Raw genomic sequence first — 18,562 nt, 5'->3', positions numbered from 1 at the left:
AGGTAACTCATAACTTTGGTATATGAATAAGGGTTCTGGTTGTTCCTGTGTTGGCTTCAGTTGCAGATGAATTATTTTCGGGTGGGGAGAATTGAATGACAGTTGCTCTACCCTCTGACACTGCTGTTAATGTACCTCTGAGCAAGGCACCTCCAAATGGTCCAATGGGAGAAACACTCTCCCTTCTGTCAAACCATGACGGGTTGCCGTTAAGTAAGGCACTTAACTCAACTGAGTTGGATTCCAACTCTATTGTACATTAAGAAAATTTGAATTTGCCTCTGGGGGCACCACCCAAATCCCTGTGTAGAGATCGGATGTCGGCCCGTTTACTCTCCTTCAGCCATCCTCTTCCGCTGGTGCTCCTTTTTTTCATAGCTAATAACAACTCTACACGTTGTAATGGGAGTTGCCGACAGATTCAGCTGCAGAGCTCTGAATCTGTCTTGAGAGATTACATCTCATCTGACCACTGGTGTAGTTTGCATAATATGCAGGATACGTATGCCCACAAGGATTTAGCATATGCCTACTACAATATGAGCAGTGATGATGACTGATACAGTATATGCACTACTTCATAATAGACCTTGACTTCTAGAAACTCTTAGCCTCTTGCACTCTTCAGTGGAAAGTCATGCACCTAATGCCTATTTGAACAATAACACTCCCCATTCAAGTTACAATAAATGCCCTTTACTTTTGTGTAACAACACAATTAGTACAATACACACCAGAATATATTCTATTGTGGTAGTCATCATAGTTAATGCACTCAGTCACAGCCAGCCCAAATATCTCTATTAAATATCTTTATCCTTTCATAAAAGGAAAGCTGCTTGGCATAAAACTACTGGAACAAAAAGACAAAAAATAAAAATAAAAACTGCTCCATTTGTGGTGATGAAAATCTGCTGTCACACATAATCAGATATATTACATTTCGGGGCTTACATAATTAATCAGCCAGCCAGTGAATAACTTATGATCCAAGTCATAAATTATATTTAGCAGAGTCATTACTGGATATGGCTGAACTGGAGAAGAGGCAGTGCTTGCGTGCTTCTCTCTCATTCTCTCACTTGAAAGAGGATACACACGCCCCCGGATGTCTTCATTCATAAATCAGATTATCTCTATTATCACACGTGGTTTCCTATAGTTCATGTTAGTTTCTAGGTGTAATCTGTCCTCATTGTTCATTGTTTTATTACAAACATGCTTTCAGTGAATAGCTCAAGACTATAATGCATGTCCTTATAATTTGTGGTCTGTCCAATCCTTAACTATCTATTGCAAGGTACTGTGTGCCGTTTCTGAACAAAGCCACACAAATCAGTTAGGTTAGGGGTCATTCAAGTTAGGATTAATCCTTTAGGGCATTGGTTTTCAAAGTTTTTTTCATTGCAGTATTGATACCTTTACTTAAGAATTTGAGTACTTTTTCCACCACTGATTCTAACTAAAAACTACTATTCTATGTATGCTTTGAACAGTGCTCCGTGTTATCCCATCACTGCCAGGGATCAGGATTTAATTATCTGTTTAGCTACATTATGTAGAGCATGGTGCATTTGTAGAACACTAGAGGGTCGGGCCGCTACGCGGCCCTCCCGTCTAGTAGCCTGGCCCGCACATCGGAGACAGAGACAGAAGAGCGTATAGACGTTCCTTGCAACACCGGTGCTTGTTTCTCGCACATGATTTGGCAACGCGCAAAACGAAAGCGAAACCTAACTGCAGCATGCAAACCGAAAGCGAAACCTAACTACAACACGCAAACCAAAAGCGAAGCCTAACATGCAAGTGACAAACACGAAACAAACACGAAACCTAACAGACAAACAGACAAACACACAAACACGCACACATCCAGTTTGCCAATTGTATGTATAGATGGTCAAAGTGTAGAGCATGGTGCATTTGAAGACCATGGTGCATGCATAGAACATGGTTCATGCATAGAGCATGCTGCATGTTTAGAGCGTGGTCTTCGCATGGTTTGTTTCCCACTAGCAACATCTATACTATAATGCACTGCACTCCTTGTACTATAAGCTTTTACCATATATGTGTTGTGCTACAGTACGTTATATGATATGCCAGCAGCTTAAAACCCTTAAATGACATACAGCTGGTCATTGTCATCTTAGTATATAATAAATCTTCATTATTAGTCATTCTATGAAATTAAGGATAAGCTTGTTAGAAGTAAAAGCCCTTACACCTAATCATCAGAGTAAGAATCAGTTTATTAGCCAGGTATGTTTAAGGGAATTCGATTTGTGCAGACTGGACTTGTTGTAGACCTAATCATGATGTCATGGGGTTTAATCTTATTTTTTAATGTCCTGCCCTTCACAAATACCCCACAAAGACGCCACACAAGAGCACATAACAGCATACAAAATGTGATTACAGCATAGACCTCCCTCCAAAACACACAGTGTACAGTGTAACCACTGTAACCACTGTAATCACCACAATCATCACATGATGTCATTCCCTCCTTGTAGCTGATTAAAAACAGGATTCTGGTTAAAAAAAATAAAAATAAACTAAAATAAATAAAGAAGAAGCCATACAAGGACACTTAACAGGGGCAGTGCTATGTCTATCCTCCCAGTTTTCCTGTTTTTCCCCGAACGGGAAAATGCGTGCATGAAGAAGCGACAGATTTCTTTACATGCAAATCCAGTCGACGTGGATGAGTGTGTTTTATCTCTGGAGCTGCTGTTTGCTAATCAAGTGCCTTGTGAAAGCCAGGGGAGCGTGATAAGGAGTAGGGTATAATACAGCCCCCACTCACAGCCCCTCTCTGTTTGAACACGCACTAATTTTACAGCCTTTTAACTTTCAATCTGCCCGCCGTTGATTTGCTATTCTTCCCGCACTCGTTTGTTATTTCGCCAGCCTCTCAGCGGCTGTGTGAATATATGCCATGTATTAATACTCAAGATAATGTGTATCAATTCAACACAGCTCAAAAGTGTGGGGGGGGGGGGGGGCTGTAGCAATTTCAGGACTGTGTATTTGGTGAAGAAGCTCTTGAACTGTTGTGTTGTACCGTACCAAACAGCAACAATAATTAGCATCAAAACATTATGCATGCAACCAGTGACATGATTTGTGTGTTAAGCATATCTTAACAGCCTGACTGTAAGGTGGCTAGCTCAACATGAAGCGAAATCTTTCTGTAATTCTGAACATTTTTGTTATTTTGTTATGGTTAGACACAATTTTTCAAAGATTAGGTTAGGCAGTCTTTGTTTGGTTAAGGAGAGGGTTAATGTTATTTAATGAACACAGTCTGCACTCTGCATTCATCAAATATTGACATATTAGTAAATGTCAAATTCCAAAGAGTTTGTCGAAAGAAATTAAAATTTTGCTTCAAATATTGACATTTCTGTTGCGTTGTATATTGCGTATAATATAGTCATATTCTGATGGCCTGGTGTGAGAACAGGTCATTGGGTACGTGGATAAGCAAAGCCCCACACTCCCTCAACAGCTACTGCGGAGATGATCTTTAGCAAGGCACTTGTCTATGTTGTGTTGAATACTAGGCAATGTCTGGCATCATTATTACTACAATAAATACAGAGGCCTGCTTCCAGAACAGAATGACACCTCTTATTGCTGCCTGTCACCAGCCTGTACATGCCGCCTCATATGTTTACACTGTATGTTGACATTGTATTCATTATGCAGCAGACAAGTGAAAACCATATTGAAAGAATCTCTCTCCCTCTCTCTCTCTGTCTGTCTGACACACACTTGCATACATGTATGTATGCAGGCACACGCATGCACGCACCACACACACATGCACGTACCCCCCACACACACACACACACACACACACACACACACACACACACACACACACACACACACACACACACACACACACAAACACACAATTTCCCTTTTTCTCTATCACTCACTCCACGTATCCAGCCATTTTAACAAGTTCTATAGGGTGGGGAAAGGCTCACATGTAAAGGTTTGTCCCAATTTGTCCGCATGCTGAATGCCATGGAGCAAACGTCAGGCCTGCTAATGTGGCCTTGTCTGTTGCAACCTCCAGGCTGACCAATCTACCACTTGTGTGAACAACAACATGTAAAAGTAAACTATGGTGGTTGTGGCTGCATTATGCTAGAGAACCATACAATATGATAAATCCCAAGAAAAGAGGGCGATTACAGTCACTGTACAACATTGTGTGTGTGTGTGTGTGTGTGTGTGTGTGTGTGTGTGTGTGTGTGTGTGTGTGTGTGTGTGTGTGTGTGTGTGTGTGTGTGTGTGTGTGTGTGTGTGTGTGTGTGTGCGTGCGTGCGTGCGTGCGTGCGTGCGTGCGTGCGTGCCTGTGTGCTTGCTGGCACATAGTATGCGTGTGTACTTGCATGAGTATCTGCGTGTGTGTGTGTGCGTGCGTGCATGTGTTTACAGACTACAGTGCAATTCTCACATGTGTGTTTCCAACAAACAATAAAAAACAATGAATAAAGAAAAAAACAATGATGAGGAACAACAATAAATTCAATATAAAAAAGGGTTAGATTGGTTATGGTTAAGGTTAGCATACTGTAGTGTGTGTGTGTGTGTGTGTGTGTGTGTGTGTGTGTGTGTGTGTGTGTGTGTGTGTGTGTGTGTGTGTGTGTGTGTGTGTGTGTGTGTGTGTGTGTGTGTGTGTGTGTGCACATGCACGTGTGCTTTCTCATTTACGTGTGAATGTTTGGGGACTTGGCACAAGTGCGTGCTGCAGCTTGTGGGGTTTGACAGCCTGGGTGTTAATTGGAGTGCGACCACTGGGAATAGTACTGTTCTGTGCCTCACATGGAGCAACAGAAGAGAGCCTCACTGTGCGTGTAAAAGAAACTGCTCATACCCAGTTTGTGTACACTGATCCAAACAATCCATTTGTTTGAGGACAGGCTACCTGTGACAGTAACACATGTAGACTGTAACTACAACAGCAATCATGAGTGTTCATTTAACTCTGAGAGTGTAAACATTTACCTTTATACTGTAGGTAACATTTTACAGTCTCAGTTGAACTAACACTCACAATCTTTTCTGTGTAGACTCTACACTGTATTATATTTACATTCCTGACATTTAGTTGACATTCTTATCAAGAGAGATTTACAATGAGGGAGTGCAGGGGGTTCCGTATTTTTTCTCAAGGACAAACATGACTCATGGTGGCAGCGGGCATTGAACCTGATCTGAGACATGACTTTGGAACGAGCCGGGCCTAGCTGTTTAACTGTTATCAAGTCTGTCAGCCTGTATATTAACCTAAGTTAATCAAAAAGGTTAACTGTAATTTTTAGGTTTAACCTAACTAACAGCCTATGGAAGTATATTTTCATGAACCCAAAAGATAACAGATTGTAAGCTACAGTTGATCATGGGTTTTGCTGGGCAGAGCTGCAAAGATGATAGTAACACTTTCTCCAGCTATTTTGATCACAATATGCCTGTTTGCCCGCCTCCTCCCTTTTTTAACAGGTTGCAACCAAGGGGCAAGGCTTGGATATTTACGATGAGGCCAACACGGAAGCTTATGAATGGCCAGAGTGGCGCTGTTTTACCCTGCGCCGACCTGAAGTGTCAGAAAGAATTTATTTTAGCGCAAGTGAATGGGTTTTTGACAAACTTTAGACTAGATTTTCTTACCGTAATAAAAATTGTCATACATTCTATATGCTTCCAGTCGCTAGTTTAAAGTCTCCTTTCAATCATCATGATATGCGTTTTGCTAAATTATGGTCCCATTTATTCTAAAATTGACGATAAAGTAGGCTATGCTCCAGGAGGGGCGGGATGATTTGATTGACAACCTACACAACCAATAGCATTCATTCCCCGCCCCCGCTCTTGATTGACAAGCTACCCAACCAATAGCATTTTTGGGGGTGTTTTCCGGTTCGCTGGTCACGTGTCTGGTCTCAACCAATAGCGTTTGAGTTCCGGCGTGGCCAACTGTATATATTAACGATGGAGGAATGCATGTTCCTGAACTATCGGCTTCATTTTCGTTCTGTAGAAAGCAGGGGAGTGGCTTTGTCCATTCTTTTTTACAGTCTATGGTTGCAACCTGGTCTATATCTCGCTCGCTAGTCGTGACTTTTGCGGCACTTTTTCCTCATTGGCCTTTAGACAATGAGGGCTCAATGTCCTCTCAGAATGTGGGATCTAAAGATGACCCACAATACTGTGTTCGGCATACACACACACACAGCGCCGCAAAACAAGACTACGCACACAAGCCCTTACTGAGGCACACAAACTGATTTAGCTCTGTTCATAAACTATTTACTGCCATTTTGGCTGTTTTTGTTAGTGTGCGAGCGCAAGGGTACAGGACCACGGTTCCATTTGGTTCCGTGCGGGGACGCTGGAGAGAGCAACATGGTATAATATGACTGTGTCATATGCTTGTTTTTACCTTACATTAAATCTCTCTGCTACAAGTGTCACAATGCGATGCGTTGGGGGCTTATAGATCTGCTATTCTTGCCGAATGTTCATCTGTTATGACATGCCCAGAATAAGGCCATTAGGACACAAAGACAGCTCTGAAACATAAACTGAAACGCGTAACACACGACAATCATCCAACAAGGGCTAACAGGGGAACAAGATATGCACATGAGGGGTGATTACAAACAAGATACAGCTGGAGCAAACAGGAACATTAAAGGAAATTACACCCAGTGTGAGTAAGCGGTGCCTACTCTGTTTGATGAGTGTGTGCTGGTATTCAGGCGGTATTATTCCATTTGATGTGTGGGCGCTGGTATTCAGTTGGTACTACTCTATTTGATGTGTGGGCGCTTGTACTCAGGCGGTACTACTCTCTTTGATGTGTGGGCACTGGTATTCAGGCGGTATTACTCTATTTAATGTTTAGGCGCTGGTATTCAGGCGGTACTGCTCAATTTGATGTGTGGGCGCTGGTATTGAGACGGTTCTACTCTATTGACTACTCTATTTGATGAGTGTGCTGACTGTGTGTGCGTGTGCGTGCGTGTGCATGTGTGTATGTCAGAAAAACACACAGGGTCAAATGTAGATTATAAGTTTTGTTTCTCTATGTATTCAGTTTGGGAAAAGATGTCTAGCGTGGCTGAGTAAACAGGGACTCGTACTCTGTCAGACGGACCCCATGTATTTCTAGGATAACAGATAACACTTGCAGAAAGGTTGTTATTTTGAGAGAGAAATGCCCCGCAATATGAATACATACATGGTAATATGTTTTATTCTGATGGTAACTGTTGTATAATAGCAATATTAAACTCGAGGGTGGCTTCAGTGATGCTTGCACCGCCTCGTTCCTGACCGCATCACTGTCGTGACAGTAATCACGGTAAAGCACACCCTCTCGTGTAATATTGCTTAAACGGCTGGCACCGCTAAAAATGACAACAGGGAACATAATACACATAGAAATACAAATCAAGACAGTCACTCATATTATCAATGAGGCAAAGTCTCAGCTGTGACGACAGCATGGGACAAAAATTGCATTACAATATTATATTACAATATTACATCATATGCAAATAGTCTATAACTATTAACTGTAGATGGTGATTCAGTCCTACCACTGTGTAAACGTTTGGCTGATGTGTGTACAGCCCTTCATTGTGTTAAATATCATCATCATTCAGTACAAATGATGTTGATTATCCCTCAGCTGTTAGAAATCGAAGAGCACCTCCGGATAAATATTGACTGCCTTTTAGAGATGTTGTATGAAAAGCTGTGCTGTCATGATTTATGTCAATGTTAGAGAAGAAGAGAGAGAACAATGTTACTAAACAGCAATAGCACCAGGCAACAAGGATCAATAAAAACCATTACAGCATTTCCCTCAAAAGCGGCACCAGAAATGTGAGACTTTGAATGAAGGACACTCAAAGTTAAATAAGACAACGAGGGGAGAATATAACAGGTCCAGGTTCCTTGGTGGCTTGCATTAATTCAACATTCTAGCGTACTTTGTTGTACGATGACATTTAACGTGACATTTATCCACATCAATCTCTTAACTTCTCTAAAATAGCAGGTCACATTACTAATTTCACCCTGAATGATGCTGGTAATAAAAACCAAAGTGCTGGTTTGAAAGAGCTGCCAATAAATTCAGCTCGTTTCTTCTCCTCTCTCACACACACGCACCCATCGCTCTGGGGCCAATCTCTCTGTTTGATTAAACTTTGTTCCCTGGCGGATGGAAACATCCAAAGGCGCTTAGATTTACAACCTCTACTCCCATTGAATTATTGACACCTTGCTGTCTATGCTATCTGTTGCTCTGCAAATTCTTTCTTGTCACCTCCTTTTTAAAGCACTTCTACATGGAATGACAGCACTGAAAAGTGAGTAGAGAGGAGATGGTGTGTGACAAACATAGGTCATTTCCTGCATTTCAACATGATGCTACAGCACATGTTGTGCCCGCTCATGTGGTATAGTGATGTGCACTAACTGGCTGAGCTAGCAGGATACCCTGTGATCTGGTCTTTCATTGTTTAAAAACAGACAATAGGCAGTACTCTTCTCTGTGTTCATCTATTTTGAGACAGATAGTTGGCAATCTGAGAGGGAGAAAATATGGGGAAGGAACAGGAGGGAGACAATCCAAGGCCAGAAGGAGTATGTGGTTCCGGAAGCAAATGGCTTAACCTCGATGACATTAATGGTCACATTGACCGGAGCCTTTCATTTGACTTTAGTGACAACATACAGCAGAATGGTTTGTCGGTATTCCACTCACGGTTGCAGTGACAGAGGACATGTTTATGTTACACTCACAATAGCTGACGTGAATACATCCGAGAGTCTATTAATAACCTTACATGAAACAAAGGGATCCTGTCTTTGAAGAAAAGCTGTGGAACATTGACTGTGTGATAGATCTACGCAAAGAAACTAGCAAACAGAACAAGGCAGTGAGAGGCAGTGAGAGAAAGAGACAGGACGTGTATGAGAGAGAGAAAGCATGAGATGGAGAGGGAAATTGAGTGCAAGTAATGGGAAAAAGGGATAGAGGGATGAGAGGTGGAGGGCGCGAGGTAGTGCTAAACTAAGAAAACAAGAGAGGGAAAGCTAGAGAGATGGAGAGCAGAGGCAAGAGATAAAGGGGGGTAGGACATGAGAAAACAAGAAAGAGACAGAGAGATAAAGAAAAAGAGATGGAGAGCAGGAGCTGAAGGGAATGAGTAAGCAGGTTTTGAGACAGGGCAGATGGGTAAGCTGTGTGTGTGTGTGTGTGTGTGTGTGTGTGTGTGTGTGTGTGTGTGTGTGTGTGTGTGTGTGTGCGTGTGCGTGTGCGCGCGCGCGCGCGCGTGCGTGCGCGTGGAGAGAGAGAGAGCAGGTTCATTTTTCATGTAGCAGTTTGCAGGGCCTAGCCCAGACAATCCTATAGCAAGCCATGGTCTCCCCAGAGACTGCTTGTTGCCTGAAGCCCCCAGGCATGGGGCTTTTCTTGTTGAGTCTGCCTGTAAATTGCCACCAAACTAGTTGAATTACTCCATGATATGTCACAGAGGCAGCTCAGAGCAGCTATAGGCATATTGCCCCAGACTTAGGTCCTCCTTGCAGTAATTCCTCTGTGACAGCATGTGACAGAAAATTGAGATGTCTCACTCATAATAATCCAGCCACTCCATATAAAAAAGCCTGTAACAAAAGAATTTGCTTTCCAATGGATTGCACTCTACTGAGCCCGGTGGCGTATGATGAATAATTTATTTTGAGAATGAGATATCCATTATGGAGAAAATATCTTCTTCTTATATTAAAATCGGCTTAAGGGATGCCCATATATGGTCATCTGTGTATATGGGAGCGACCAACTTCAAACTCAGTGTGCGCAGCGGCAAGGACTCGAGGGAGTGCATTGCCCGCTGTCGAGTAGTTCGGCTATCCAGTTGTCCGGAACTGCCGATCCAACCAATATGTCCATATATGGGCATTCCAATATATGGGTATATACTGATGACATCAGGGATCTCATATATGGGCATAAAGGGGACTGGACTGACAGATACAGAGATCTCCATATACAGTATGGCCATAAAAGGAACACAGGTAGACAGACAGATACAGAGATTGCATAAGATAAAAAAAAGAATGATCAAAGAATGATCAAGGATCATAGGTCAAGTAATGACAAAGTACTAAATATTAACACTTCCATTAATAAGTAATTACACTGTGATCACGCATTAAATAGAGAAGTCTTAAGTCATAACCCATCGACTCTATCGAAACTGTATCTAGGCAGTTTTCATATAAGCATGCTGTACTGTCATACATTTAATGCATAAATGATAAACTTATTCCTTAATTTGCTTGGATGTGAGATCATATTTGAAAGCCAAGGACTTTTATTTTCTAGCATTGTCTTTTATTGCAAATAAAACTAAAACTTAATATGATTTGCACATAATTTGAACACAGTATTTCTACTTAATCCTGATTCTCATATATTAGAGCTGCTGAGGTTTCAATCTGTTGCTGGAAGTCACTTATACAGGGAGGGAAACCACATGGGATTGAACCTTGGGCCTTCTAGATTCTAGTTACACTCTCTCTAAGGCCAATCTGTCATCCAAAGTTTAATGTTATTGGCCAGATGATATGCTTCCATCATCTCCATTTCCCTACTTTGTTTTCAGATGCTATCATTTACTGAATGATTAATAATTAAAACCACTTGTCTCTGTGAAATAGACTATGGGTGAATTCAGGTGAAAGTGCTGATTCATTATTACGGTAGTATCTATTTCAATTATGAATGTAGGAAAGGGTTGTATTTAAATGGTCTTCTACATTGTAAATCAATGTTGATTTAACTGTTTGCCCACATGCCATATAGGCACAGATATAGTTATGTAGCGCTATATTGGATCACTCCAATATGAAATATCCCTCAATTCATCCGTGTATGGGGGTGTGCGTTTTCGTCCTGTTTACTGAAACCCTCCCGGTTGTCTTGGATTGGGGACTGTGCCTACCCTGTAACAAGTTTGTGGGAAGCTGTGTGTATTTGGCTTAGGCGGCTTTGCAGTTTTTCCCAGAGTTGAAACACACACACATGCGTGTTTTTTCCTTGCGCGGCCGTGCCGACCCTGTTAATCACAGACTTGTGCGCTCCGGGTGAGCAGTTTATGAGATCCCTCTAACCCCAGCGAGTGAACCCGACCGTAGGTGTGCTTTTTGTGTTACCCTTGTTCGTTCCACGTGAACAGGTCTGAGCCTTCTCGACCTAGTGCGCGGCGTACACATTTGAGTTGTAGGGACACTATATCCTCCCTGTACAAGGCCACGGCCTAGAAAAACAGGTGAGTGACAGTATATACAGCGGGTGTGGGAAGTATACAAAGGGATTTACCCTGTTGTTTTTTCCACGCTTTGCAGGCCTTACACGTTTATAAATCACTTGGTGTGTATTGTGTCACGATGGCTTTTGTCTGCCTGACTTGTGGTGTCCGCATGTCCGCAGAGCAGTCAGCAGTTTTCTGACCGACGACGGGGTCCCCCCAAGGCTGCTCTGGGTGCCCCCCCCCCTCATAAACGGCAGGAGGCGGAGGACTTGGACCGCCTCGAACAACAGGTGGTTGACTTGCTTGAGGCGTATGTTACGTATGTAACCATGGTTATGTGAGCGATTGGATCTCTCCAATCGTCTTACGGTGTTCTAGGGCGGCTATATCATATTGGAGTGATCCAATCGCTCACATAACCGTGGTTACATACGTACGTAACCATTGTTCTGATGTTATGGGTTCAAATCCAGTTCATGACCTCTTTTATGTCAGCCATATGTCAGCCATATGTCAGCCAAACAAACAAACAAACAAACAAGACAAAAAAGTAAACCATAAACTCATGCCATGAGAGAGATGGAATGTATTTTCTTCATAGCCAATATTGTGAAACTGTATGTCCTTTAATCAGTGCTGCATGAAACCTATTGATTTCTGCAGGTCTATATTCTTTAGAAGAATATAGACCTTCATGTCTCACATTTCTATGCCATGACTGTGCTACACACAATACACAGACCCTCAGTCACAGAACACCCAGACATAAAAAATAAACCTTGAACCTGTTTTTTACCACATTAACCCTGGTGTCCCTATTTTAGGCATTTGATTATAGACTAAAATCTAAAAACAAATGGCAAAAGATTTTCAAAGACATTTAAAAAACGTTACACATTTCACATGTTTGTGTTTTTCTCGCACCGTAACTAACGTTGATAGTTCCTGTATATCATGTACAGTTTACATCTGCTGCTATGCTCACGCACCTTTATATCTTACCTCAGGTTTAAATATGTAGATAATTTGTTTGTTTCTTTGATTGATCTATCTTCCCCCTTGCCCCTGCTTCTTCTTTTTTCTATGGAAATAACAAAACGATAGAACTTGCACAAAAATAAATTTCACCCACTTTTTTTTTACTTCTGGAAACCTGTGATGTGACAAAAGATGATTCTGATTCATTATTTTTCAAAATAGTGAAAATAGCACATCAACAAGCTCATGAAGATTTTACTGTGTCAAGGTGTCAAAGTAAAGAAAAGACAATTCTGCCTGCTTAGACATCAGAAAATAAAGACAGATTGATAGGTTGTCTCCCACCCTTTAGCTTACACTACCCTCAAGCCACCCACAGCAGCCAGCAAGCCAGCCAGCCACAGCTAAGCATTTCAAAGAGACTTCTGTGTGAATGACCAGAGATGTGTGGGAGCTTGCAGGCTGTATAGCTGTGGATTAAGCTCCCAGCAAATGGTAGGATGGAAGAAACAGAAGTAATCTCTTTCCCTCTCCTCCATGGCCTTCTCTCCATACCTGTATCCCCCCCAATACCACCTCTTATTTAATCTCCTTACTGAATTAAGTTCAGAAAGCTGCTCAAACAGTGAAGCGTTTATGAGCAGTGGTTTAGGGAGGTTAAAGTAACCCCAATATGATCTGGAGTTACATTCTACAAAAGAGGTCTGTTTTCCCCCAAAAGATTCAAAGTGTCACCAATCTGGTTGTTGTGCACTCAAATCTCGCACGCACGCCACGCACGCACGCACGCACGCACGCACGCACGCACGCACGCACGCACGCACGCACGCACGCACGCACGCACGCACGCACGCACGCACGCACGCACGCACGCACGCACGCACGCACGCACGCACGCACACACACACACACACACACACACACACACACACACATCTGGAATTTACACACTGAATATCTGAGTGACACTCTTAGAAATGTGCAACCTGTACCTCTGGTTGCATGACTATTTGAAGAACATGCTGCAGTGCAGTGAAAGTGTCACACATGAGCAAGTTCTCTTTCTTTCTTTCTTTCTTTCTATACATCAATAGTTCAGAAATGTGAAAGGGAGACAGTAAGAGAGGCACAAATGTGATAGCATCCTACACTGGTCTGGTGTCAGTATGGAGGGGAGCATTGATAACCACCAGCAGCATTTTGGTCTGCGCTTCACACAGCTATTACAAGCTAGTTATGGTCAGGTCACTGAAATGTAACCAGCAATAAACTCATGAATCACTAACTACAGTTTTTATAAATGGGTATTAGATGTCAGTGTGTAACCTGAGAGAGCATATCATACAAGTGTTAGTGCATTTGCTCATATTGCTCTTTCCCTGGTTTAATCATTCACAGTACTCTGAACAATTTAACGAAACATTCTCCAGTGCACCTGCAGCCTGCTCAATTTGCATAAAAAAGTGACTTTTTGCATTTTGATGTGTTCCTTTGCAGGTGCACAGAACTTGCGTGAAATCAGAACTTATAATTAATTCTGTCTGAATCTTGTAACTTTAGCGTTACTACTGCAAATAAGTCTCTTTTTAATTCAAAGTATTAATTCTGCGTAGTCTACCAGTTTTTGATGTCCCTCTTGAGTGCAGAAAATGGGACTGGGAGATACACAATTTAAGCCTATCAAGTCATCTGTCCATCAATATGTGTCCTTAACTAAGAGGGCTGTTAGGGCTGCTCTGGAACACAGCATCTGATAAATGGGTACAATTCAAATGAATGCTTAATGTATAGTTTGCCTTTCACATTAGATTAATGTTGATCTGGCTGAAAAGATACACAATGTACTTGTATCAATCTGAGTCTAAATTGCCATTCCCTCTCTGTCTCATCTTAATTGTTACTCTGTAAATTAACATTACATTAAGTTGCGAATGGCATAAAATATATGAGCACAATGGGCTTCCTAAATACCTATATTATTTAAACAATATAGGAAACATGAGACCGTGTGCAGGTCAGGAGTTTCTCTGATTCTATCTGACTGCCTGTCCTCTCCTATATACCTGCTCAACTCAAGAGTCATTGTTTATTATCTTAGCATTGGTACTATACTTGACCCCATGCAACACAGCAGCCCACACAGGAAGGCAATTGAATTATTATTATTTAATTGAGTAGAATGGTAGGAGATTATTCATTATATTGCTAACACGCACGTGCGCGCACACACACACCCACCCACCCACCCACCCACCCACCCACACACACACACACACACACACACACACACACACACACACACACACACACACACACACACACACACACACACACAGATAAGTGAAGATAACGTAAAATGCAAATAGCATAGGATCTATGTACCGAGATCAGCACAGCGCAGATAGTGTAGAATACACAGAATATAGATGGTTGACTGTGTATTCATTTGCATGTCCTTTTCCTGTCACAACAGCTCACAAATCTTGCTGTTGTGTTTGCACTTTAATGTACATGTTTGTATGCTTATAACACGAAAACATGTTATCAAGTAAGTCATTTTCTCAAAAATAGTTTTGGGTGTTGGGTGTTTTTGATAATCTGTGGTACATACATTATGTGTCTCTGATGTCTTGGTACAGTTGGCAGCTCGGTTTCCACCTCATTTCATGCAGTGGGTGCACAGTCTGTCTTCTCTTGGGAGTCTGCTCGTGGTGACCTCTGTCAATGGTGAGGCTGTGATCACTGAGTCTGCAAGGATTCCCGTTTAGATCAGACATTTTGCCACACATTCTCTGTTTAGAATAATTTGGTTTATTGTAGTGGAGTTTGTGTCTGGTTACTCTGCTTGTGTTTGTGAACTGAGAGCCAGAACCAGCTGCGCTCGCTGAGGGGGCATCTCTCTAGAGTCTCGCTATGGTGAGGGCTTTGTTATGGGGAGCATGTCAGGGTCCCTTTCTTTTAGGTGATTACAGGATTTAAATGCTCTCTTTTGAATTTTGATCTGGTGGGTATCATCCTAAGTCTGCTCTATGTGTATTAATTGGTGTTTTCAGTTGGACGTAGATTTTGGGTGTCTCATTTCGGTGCTTGTCCATTTTGTTGAATCTTGGTTGGCAAGTGGACCTCTATAACAGAGTTCAGTATTTTGAGCCAGAGGTGAAGTGGGATGTCGAACTTGACACTCCAGTGGTTAATAAAGCCCTTCTTGCCTTGTCTCTCAGGTTGTTCATAGCTTTGTTGAAGTCAGATGTTAGTCTTGACACAACTTGTTGTGATTTGACATAAAATGTAATGACATATTTAATTGAATTTTACCTGTGTGTTGCTATTTAGGCAAAGGTTTTAGGTATGTAGAATGTTGGTATGTTCTATGGCAATTGTATCTATAAAGAATGTATAATTGTGGTGCTGGAGGCTGGGTCTTTTTTTTTGTATAATATGTATTGGTCTGGGTTAGATTCACAAGGCCCAGGTCTGGGTCAATTGGTGCAAAAGATGATAGTGCTGTGATAGTCCTTCTTTGGTTGGAGACAGAAGCAAAACATAATCTGCAAACAGTAGGTATTTGACTTCTCTGTCAGGTGCTGTAGACTGTTTTAAGGCTGTCTTTGCCAATTCATTGATGTATTATTACTGTATTAATTATTTTCTGTGTGTTTCTTTTGCCAATCTTAACAGCAAACTTGTTGTAAATTGAGTTTATGATGTCAAAGGTTTTTCCTCCAACATCATCAGACCATTGCGCCAAATTGAATGGCTTTTATTTGTTTCAGTTACGGGGTGAAAATATGGTGTCTTGTATGATAATTTTGTAAAAAGCCATTTTGGGATTTGCTCAGGACATAATTTTCATTGAGGAAATGTAGGAGTGGGTAGGGCATGACATTGACACACTAGTTATAGGGGCTCCATTCATTGTGTAGCCATTGTGTAGTGCATGGCATTAAAACCTATACATTATACTTTGTCACTCACTGAAAATAACTTGTTTTCCCCCCTGAAAATAACCAATTTTCAGAAAGTGACACTGCTATGATTAAGTATAAAGGCAAGCTTGACTGCCAGAGTTAGAGGCTCTATTCATGCAAAAATCTATACTGATTTGTCACTTTGCAGGAAGAAATAAAAGTTGATCAAATGCCATAATGTTGTGCTGCAAATCTGACATCTCACAAATAGGTTTATGAATGGATTTTAAAAGGTGTGGAAATGTCCACCTCCTGGAAAAACATTCCAGCAGCCAGTTACACTACATCATTTGAACAGAGAAAGCAGAGCAGGGGGTGATAATAGCTAATGCCAGTGTGGTCATACTGGGAAGCTGTCAAAATCTGACAGATGACTGTGCACCCACCATTTCTATTGCTGACAGCGGAACGTCAGCGTGGAAATGACATGATGAGGCATCGCCTCTGACAGACACAGACACAAAAATAGTGCTTTGTGGCAAAGTGTAGCCGAGACTGTGAGAAAATGATTATTTTTACATTGGCTTCCTTCCTAGGGTAAATTGCAGGGTGGCGGAAATACGTCAGTTGCGTGGGATCTGTGAAGCTTTTAGTGTTCTCTTAATTTCGGATGAAGGGGGATAAGAGGGCAGGGGAGATTTTAATCACTCCTGTCGCTTTAAGGACACTTATCAAAGCCTTATTATGCGAAGAGAAAACACGATGAGCCACGAGCAACTGAGCAACCGTGGACCGATTTATAGAGTGGATTTATCCGAAACTTAACGTTATTCAACATGGAACAGACCGCTCGCACACGTAATGGAGTTTGATTACACGGCGAACGGTTGTCCTTTTTGGACCGATCGGACCATTTAGAGAAAAAATATTGCGCATAAGTAGCTCCAGACTTGGGATCCCTGCCCCTCGTTTCACGGTGGAACTTGTCATAGAGGGAATATGGCTTTGCGTTGAAACTTGTCAGTGCTGGTATAATTCTCTCGTCTATAACGATCGTGATCGATTAGTGCTTTAACGGTTCGTGAGTGTTTTTGACGGATAGAATCCAAAGCTTGTTATTTGACAGCGGAATCATGGATCGGGTGGCGGAAAACAACGGGCAGCGACACGATTTCTCTCCGCCGTCTGCGGTATGCAGCAGCTAGCCTGGTAACGTTTGTGTTGTTATTACAATGCAACAAAGTTGCACCGCGAGTGGAATTCTACGATTTGTAACTATTTGGCCGTTTTTGCACCTGCTTTAGGAAGAAGGACGCGTCGACGTGGTGTGGCTGATCGTGATAAATTACGGGGAGGATTCGCGTCGCTTTTTCTCGCTCAGTATGGGATACTTGGGACATTTATTTGTAAGAGACTCGAGAGGTTTATAGTCAAGGTCATTCCTCGAGTGTTATTAGCTTATAATTGTGTTATTTATACACACACACCCTGTCGTCTTGTCAGAGCGTAGCCTCACGCCAGTCAGTGTGTTATTTTGGTTGACCGCACAGGGAGAGAGAGAGAGAGAGAGAGAGAGGGAGCAGATAGATTAGGTTGGTTTTAAGAGTGATTTTTTTTGTTGTTGTTGCAACATTAAAAAAAAAAAAAAAAATGGATGTCAAATTGAAGCAAAGTCGGAGATCCCGGTCCAAACGGGAGAGGGTCCGGCGGCGGGAGGCCAGTGGCAAAGATGCCCGCAGTCCGAACCAGAATTCGTCTTGCTCCGACAGAGAGCAAAGTCCCGGTGGAGATGATGCCGCCTCCCTGAACGGAAAAAAACCTCCACACTCCACAGCCTCAGCCAGACCCTCAGCCAGAGCCTGTCGCCCCCCTCGGCGAAAGAGACGAGAATCCAGCTCTCAAGAAGAAGATATCATTGATGGATTTGCTATAGCCAGTTTCACAAGCCTGGACTGCCTGGAGGTAAGCAATCTATCTAAGCATCATGTTCATTATGCCGAACATGAGTCTTTTGTTTGCATTTATGTAAGTTATAAGCTTTGATTTCAATCGGATGTTTGCTGGTGCTTGTTGTGGTTGTTGCCGTTGGTTGTTGGTTGTTGGTTGTTGGTTGGAGTGCTCTCCATGGCTAAAGGGATGGATGGGACATTAGACGTTTTTATTGGCCAAGTTGTCATTGCACTGCTGATATCTTTACTCTGTGACCATCATGTTACTTGCATCAGTCATAATATATCTGTGGCCGGCACCATGGGGTGTTGCTATTATAACTCTTTACTTTATCAACCTCTTTTTCTTTTTGATGCTGAGTCTGTCTCGGAT

At 42.1% G+C, this 18,562-nt stretch overlaps 1 protein-coding gene across 11 annotated transcripts in view; it reads left to right on the top strand.

The window, feature by feature from the left end:
• The first annotated feature begins 16,932 nt into the window (after window positions 1-16,932).
• Window positions 16,933-18,562, top strand: part of fbrsl1 (fibrosin-like 1) — a 386,897-nt gene continuing 385,267 nt past the window's right edge. For all 11 annotated transcript variants that reach the window (XM_084053868.1, XM_084053873.1, XM_084053878.1 and 8 more), the window contains exon 1: window positions 16,933-18,202. In XM_084053868.1, coding sequence (XP_083909994.1) covers window positions 17,891-18,202 — 312 coding nt within the window. In that variant the 5' untranslated portion in view covers window positions 16,933-17,890. The remainder of the gene's footprint in view (window positions 18,203-18,562) is intronic.

Source organism: Gymnoscopelus microlampas (assembly GCF_963454915.1).
Source record: "Gymnoscopelus microlampas genome assembly, chromosome: 4".
Lineage (NCBI taxonomy): Eukaryota > Metazoa > Chordata > Actinopteri > Myctophiformes > Myctophidae > Gymnoscopelus > Gymnoscopelus microlampas.
The sequence above is the reverse complement of the archived record's forward strand: the minus strand, read 5'-3'. Positions and strand labels throughout refer to the sequence as shown.